This window comes from Penaeus chinensis, chromosome 7 (genome assembly GCF_019202785.1).
Source record: "Penaeus chinensis breed Huanghai No. 1 chromosome 7, ASM1920278v2, whole genome shotgun sequence".
Taxonomy (NCBI): Eukaryota; Metazoa; Arthropoda; class Malacostraca; order Decapoda; family Penaeidae; genus Penaeus; species Penaeus chinensis.
In genome coordinates, this window is record NC_061825.1 from 15,896,336 (window position 1) to 15,903,792 (window position 7,457).

Consider the following 7,457-nt stretch of genomic DNA (forward strand, 5'->3'; position numbering starts at 1 on the left):
CCCTCAACCTTTGGTCTGAATATGGAGCTTACTTAGAAAAGAAAAGGAAAGGAAAAAAAAAATATATATATATATAAATATATATACACATTTCCTTGATTGTTAATTTTCTCATGAAAACACTAAATACTAAAGGAAGGGCAGTCAGTCATTAACTAATATATATATATATATATATATATATATATATATATATATATATATTATATATATATATATATATATGCTTCATCCCAAAAACAAAAGGCAAACCTATCAAGCTGGCCATCTTGCTGATTAGACAATATAGATGAATAAATCAGTTACCTAATAACCCATATCACAGATTACACAAAAAAAAAAAGTGGACTGTATGGAGAACTATGCTACTACATATAGTATAATGAAAACCCTAAATACTATGTTTTTTATGTATATGTAAGAAATTTATTGGGTCACTTGTTTTCCTTGAGATGACATCTATTTTGAAATATTTTACATTTAAGCTTTAAAACATTTCCTTTTTTCTTCTTTAGTATATTATTATTATATATTATCATTATTATTATAAAAACTAAAAATGAAAATAACCATACATTTTGAAAAGTAGTCACATTACAAAGCAAGACACCATTTTCATCAAACCATGAGTGATCAGAATCAGCATAATGACAATGAAATATAACAAGCAGTGATTTTGGTTAGGTGAAGCAGCTGTTTAGAATGTGTGTCATGAAATCTACAGGTATGTCCAGATGAGTAGGCCTGATTGGCAGGCTTGCCCAGGAAGTGAACCGAGGTGAGCAAATTACTGGTTAACTAATTTGCTAGTGGAATCAGCTCTTCAGCCAATACTTTGCCCCCAGACATCATTGCCAATCAGATTTGCTTGTGCCTTATGAAATAGTTGACTCTAGGATATGGTATAATACCATTTGTTCCGGTATTTCAGGCACAAAAGAAAATAAATTCAAATTAAAACAAATTTACTTGGGTAATAAAAAGTAGCCTGATTTTTATCCCAGGACTTAAATTTTAATGAAGCCTGTTGACAAATTTCTGAATCTTTTAACACCAACCTTATAAACTGTATGCCAATAATTTGTGGTTTTCTGGCTTCCAATCAGAATGCTGTTCTAAAATTGATGATATGCCCACCTACAATGTTGACTTTAATAGCATTGTTCTTCAAAGCATCAGGGGTGACTTCCTCTTGAGGATAGCCATAATTCCATGACTGCAACTTTAAAAGCCCATATCAAGGGGAGAACCTATCTAAACATGGGAAATATGAATGACTTATGACAAATATTTTTTTTTTATAATCATGAACTTAGATATATTGTGCAACTTATCAAAAGCATCATGAGTAAAGCCAGTAAAAAATAGTAAAAATGAATTTAAAAATTAAAACCTGTACAGTTTAAAACCCTTTAATATTCAAATCAGATTATGGTCACTGTAAATGTATGACATGCCAGCAGACCACTTCATAAAAAATTCCTCTACTCTATTTTTCATCATTCAAATATATGTATTTGCTTGATATTACATGCAGTGTTCAAAGTTGTCTTCAACATTGCAGCCTTGTAGTTTAATCAGCATGTGAGAAATGATACTTCTACCATTTTTTTTCTTATAAACTGTTGGTGTAGTCCACAAACTAGCATATGCTTTCTTACATGGCATAAAAATATCAAAATTATTTTTCAAGTGCATGAACAGATGTTCAAGATGTCAAGTCTATGGAAAGATTCATTCAGGATAACATCATAGATAAATCATCAAGCACAAATTAAGTTTTATTACACTTATTCAAAGAGCATAAGTCAGAAAACCACCATGTATCAATCTAGTTTCCATGTAAGGGATTTTGCCTGCTCAATTAAATACCAAAAAATATAGAAAAAAAAACAACAAAAAAGTAAGTTTAAATTTAGTTAACACAGTATACAAATCAGAAGACATAAGTTGATTAACTGATACAATAGCTCCACATCAATTCTATGCCAACAGGAATGTTCCAAAATAAGTCAACTTTGAAGTTTGTGTCCACTGAACTATGAACACCTTTGATTATTTTTTTTCCTTTTTTAAAAGACCAAGCAAAGTGCACCAATACTAACAACACAGATGTGAGCTGCAAACACATTCCAATAAATAAAAAGTCCCTACCTTAATCTGAGATGGGGTAAAATAAAATAAAACAAATGGAAAAAAAGAAAAAAAAAACACAAATCTGATAAAAATCTGATATTGTGAAATGGAAGATAATGAAGAAAAATAGCAATTAAAATTATCTTAATCTTTGTTGCTTCCTTTAGAGCACATTCCAGACTTTTACACCAGTATAAAGGCATTACACTCAGCCAAGTATCATACTGGGGCCCAAGTCCTGATAATTAAATTCTCATACTACAGTAAGACAAGAGAACACTGGGCTCCGGTATGACCTGACCTCAGGCTTTGAAGTCAATACTGTAGACTGGACAGACAGCAAGGCTCGTTCTCCTCCTTTCATCACTTAAAGTCATTCACACGTTGCTGACATCACATATGAGGTAACAACATCATTGCTGCACTGTCCAGCCCACCACTTGTTCACTGCACATTGTCAGGGCTGGGCTTTACCCACCCAGCACCCAAGCTCATGCTACTATCCTTTGCTTGGGTTCACCCACAGCAATAAGGTTATATTAACAGTGTTTTTTTCACACTGATAAAATTGCTCCTTTCCTGAACCAGTTTCTTTAATGATGAATAGTCATTTAGCCATCACTAACTTTCCTGTGCAGAACAGGCAACAAAGCCTTCTGATGATCCAGCCAGCAACCTAAATGATATAATCACTGCCCACTAGTTCAACTTTTAGTGTGTGAGCTGCTGGTGGCGAGATTTAACGGTTAGCATTCTTCAGCTGGTTGCTGAGCCAATCTAAGCCTTCATAAAGACCATCTCCACTTGTAGCACACGTTGCCTGGATATACCAGTTGCGGTTCCTCAGTGAATGCAGTCCCAATTTGTCTGTAATTTCTGCTGCATTCATTGCATTTGGCAGGTCCTGAAACACATTATGAACAATTGAGAATGGATTATCCTACAAATTGCCAATTACTTGTATACCAGACGAAGTAGCTATTACCAAGTCTTTTTTTTCCCCCAATTTTCAAAACCGTTACCCTGCTAATGCAAGACATTATCAGAATTATAATAAATACAAACTCTTTCAATATCATCCAGTCTGTAAAACTGTTTCAATCAAACAAATTTTCTTTTGACTTCAAACACTAACCTGTTTGTTGGCGAATATGAGTAGCACAGCATCTCTGAGTTCATCCTCTGCTAACATACGCATTAGTTCCTCTCTCGCCTCTCCAATCCTTTCTCGATCATTTGAATCAACTACAAAGATAAGCCCCTGCAAAAAATTTTATTCTTTAGTTAGCTGCACATTAATATAATTTAGCTACTAAGAAACAAGTAAATTCTATCAACATGTTTAAATCCTTATTATAATACTGTTATACAATCATTCATACCTGTGTGTTCTGGAAGTAATGGCGCCACAATGGTCGAATTTTATCTTGACCGCCCACATCCCATACCGTGAAACTGATGTTTTTGTATTCTACAGTTTCGACATTGAAACCTGGAACATAACAGATATTGGCATAAAAGATTCAATAAAATTAATTATATACTTCAAAAACAGAAATAAAAAATTTATGGATGGATAGATAGATAAAACTCATGAGCAGGCTAACTTACCAATAGTTGGAATTGTGGTTACAATTTCTCCCAACTTGAGCTTATACAGGATTGTTGTTTTACCAGCGGCATCCAACCCCACCATCAGGATGCGCATCTCCTTTTTCCCAAAAAGGCCTTTGAAAAGGTTGGCAAATATGTTGCCCATTTTTGCCACTTTCTACTGGAAAAGAAATTTAACATGAGGATCATACATTATATAATGGCTTCCATCTATGAAATAGAGAAAATCCCTTGTTCAACAATCTCAAACTTTTCAAATTGTGGAGTAAACAAATTATATTTAGCTTAAAGAAATAATGATAAAGGCTATTTCATTTTCACACATTTCACATTAGGTATTCAATGTGCCTTCCAGATCTTATGCCTTCTATGAGAATATCTAGAGAGTAGTTTCCAACAAGCAAGTGAAAGCAAAATTAAAAATAGTTTTTCTTCTAGAAGTGTAAAATCATTCAAAAAGATTATATTCTACAAAACCATTTGTATTTTCATCATACTAGATAAACAAAGGGCTCCTGAAGCTTATGTGCAACTTATTTATACACAATTTCATTGTTAAGGGAGGGAGAATCAGGAGTAGCACAAATTTTCCATATTTTGTGCCCTAACCAACCCACCCTTGGGATAGTTTCTCTGTTACAAGTCCTCAAGATTACAAATCAGTCTTGCGGAAAACCATGAATACAAAATCTATTTGGACTAAAATACATCTACACTTTTATTTCTTTAAATACTTTTAAAAAACTAGAAAATTAACCTATCGGTGCCACATTCATTTGTAACCTTCTGTCTCATAAATTAATCACAAGCCCTTGTATTATATTAATTAATGTTACATTATACAAAAACTTAATTAGGACTTTGATCTACTTGACAATTTGTTATTTATTTCTTACACTAACTTGGATTATCTTTGAACAGTGTTACAACTACGACCTAACTCAGAGCCAGACAATACCTGCGAGTCCCATTCCTTCTCTATTTTATCTTGTTAAGATTCCCCATTAACCTTTCTTATTCTATTCTATCTTTGTAAACATACTAAATATATAAATGGAAAATGTTTATTATAACCGCCCTCCCCCCCACAATTTTTTATTATTTATACCTAATCTTTCCATTAGGCCTAAATATGAAACTAAGGAAGTGACACTAACCATTACAAAGCAAACTTCCATCATTCTTCATCAAATTCACAATACTTTAGAGCAAGCTACCCTTACCAAAACAGAAATCTAAATCATTAAGTCCAATACATTTCCATTTTAACCTTATATTCAAAGCAGAACATGAGCGTGGCTCATTCTAATCCACCTATAAAGGAATATCAAATAATAAACAGGAGGCCTAATCCAAGCTGACAGGGGCTCAAAGAGGGAGCCTCTATATCTGAACTACCATTAAAGATACAGGATGAATCATATGCAGTTCTAGATTCTCCCTGGCTTTCAGGCTTTAATTCTCATGAAGAGACAGCAAACATTAAACCATCCACATCAATAGCTCGTGTTTTCCTTTTTTTCTTTTCTTCTAAACTATCACGTTAAGATATTTCTAATACAACTTATCATCAATAAGAAAATTTGCAAAAGTTCTGCTATTTATTAATAAAGTTAAGACTTATACTTCCTCCACGGAGTAAGCAACTTTGTTTTTAAGAAAAGAACTTTGAAAAGAAAGAGGGGGAAAAAAAGTATGGTGGAGATTCCAACATACAGCTGGTCAGACTGTTCAAGGCTCAAAGGCAACAGCAATTGCATTACACTATGTCAATACTATTTTGGGCTTAGATTCCAGGCTTTCAAAGATCACATCAAGTATAAAGATTTTTTAAAAATCCCAATTTCAAAAAAATCTGATTATTTCAAAATTCACTTAAATGCCTATTCATAGGAAAATTAAGAAAATTATTTACTGAAACTGGCACTAATAAAAAGGAAATTTAAAAATGTATATAAACTTTAATTTACACATTAAATTCCTTGATAAAATGAGAACCAATCCATATATAATGATAACCGTCTCCCTAATATTAGTGGTCTCTAGATTCAATACTATAATAGCTATTAGTTACTTTAGATTGATCTTAACCCTTACTTCATGTGATCTTTAAAAATGGATTATCAAATTGTGTGAATGCTAGTAAGCACTAATTCTCATTAATATTCAAATTTCAGGTGGAAAAATAAATAAAATATACAAAAATCTCTTATATGCCCAACTGAAATATATTTTGGAATACTTTACAATTTCTAGGTCAGTACCAGCCAAGCCTACATTAACTCAATGCCGCTGGGAAAATGTTGAGCTCATATTTTGTGTGTGTGTGTGTGTGTGTGTGTGTGTGTGTGTGTGTGTGTGTGTGTGTGTGTGTGTGTGTGTGTGTGTGTGTGTGTGTGTGTGTGTGTGTGTGTGTACGTACGCACGCACGCACGAACGCACTCACTCACTCACTCACTCACACATAACTGCAATATAAGATAAAATATTTTCAAAAATCAAGGAAAAGTTAAAGAGGAGAGAGAGTACTCCTAATTGGCTCATTGGTGCCTTAGTATATGTGTAGTCATCTATGTGTAAAAACAAAGTAAACTCACAGTGGGCATGCATGCCATGCCCATCGGATTTGGGTTTACCAACAAGTTCGCAGTACTAAAAATCTACTCTGATTACAGGGACAACCACCAGTATTCCCGAGTCGCCATGAAAATCCAATTAACCCAATGGCGAGGGGTCACGGCTATCACCGTCATAACAATACGCACGATGTGAGGCGTGCGGCTGTCCGCAGCGGCGCCGCACCAAAACGCCCCGAGGCAATGATTCGGCTTGATGTACCGATATCACGCGCTCAGAGTCGGCGCGCTGCCGCCGTTCGCCAGAACGTAGAGTTTTTTTTAATTTGCTATACCCGGCGCCATTGGGTTAAAAGCTATATAATAAAAACTCTGATAGCCAAGATGACAAGCTATATTTTGCTATGGTTTAAACCGGACCACATGACCAAAGAAAACTAAGATAATGGCTTTAGACAATACACAATGCAATAGGTAAGAAAAAAAATTACAAAATATGCCCAAGCCCACATTTACTTCTCAAAGTTGACAAATCTCATATGGCAAAACCTTGAATTGCTACAGCATCCACATTTTGTGCTTAACCCACACTGACTGGAATCAGAAATCTTTCAGCATCATAAACTCTGGGTGATATCTAGTAACATCCAGCTGCTGGGCGTGGAAGTAGCTGAACTTCCCGCTCCACGCACTCTAGCACGTCACCAAGCATATAGCCGTACCCCGAAGACCATGCAGTTTGTTATGACGGCTCGACACATAACCCATCATTAAAGGAAAGGCAGACAACCTTCCAGTATAAAAATACTCTAGAAAGATGAACTTGCTGACAACCCTGGCAATCTTTCCTCGTGCAAAGGAAAAATCCAAGCTATCTTTCTGAACATAATGGAATTGGCCTTTGCTGGAGTCCAAGGCAGGTTTGTTTCCAATTCTTAATAATGAACCAGAATCATGTTTTCTTACCTTATATACAGAAAAATATCAATATTCTTTAAAATCATGGAAATTTTGCATAAGTCTGAAAGTTTACAATAGTAATTACACAGGACTGATAATCAACATCATCCAACCAACAACTACACCGACGCAAATACAATAATAAGAGCAGAAGAGCTCCCAATGTCGCAG

The 7,457-nt window shown here is 34.6% G+C and overlaps 1 protein-coding gene across 4 annotated transcripts in view; it reads right to left on the minus strand.

The window, feature by feature from the left end:
• Window positions 1–1,763: 1,763 nt before the first annotated feature.
• LOC125027569 (ADP-ribosylation factor 1) overlaps window positions 1,764–7,457 on the minus strand; it is a 6,565-nt gene continuing 871 nt past the window's right edge. For 2 of the 4 annotated variants that reach the window (XM_047616663.1, XM_047616664.1), the window contains exons 2-5: window positions 3,748–3,910; window positions 3,519–3,628; window positions 3,272–3,397; window positions 1,764–3,040 (exon numbers count right to left, since the gene is read on the minus strand). In XM_047616663.1, the coding sequence (XP_047472619.1) occupies window positions 2,876–3,040; window positions 3,272–3,397; window positions 3,519–3,628; window positions 3,748–3,895 (549 nt within the window). In that variant the 5' untranslated portion in view covers window positions 3,896–3,910 and the 3' untranslated portion in view covers window positions 1,764–2,875. The remainder of the gene's footprint in view (window positions 3,041–3,271; window positions 3,398–3,518; window positions 3,629–3,747; window positions 3,911–7,457) is intronic. The other 2 variants (XM_047616666.1, XM_047616665.1) reach the window with 1 other exon arrangement.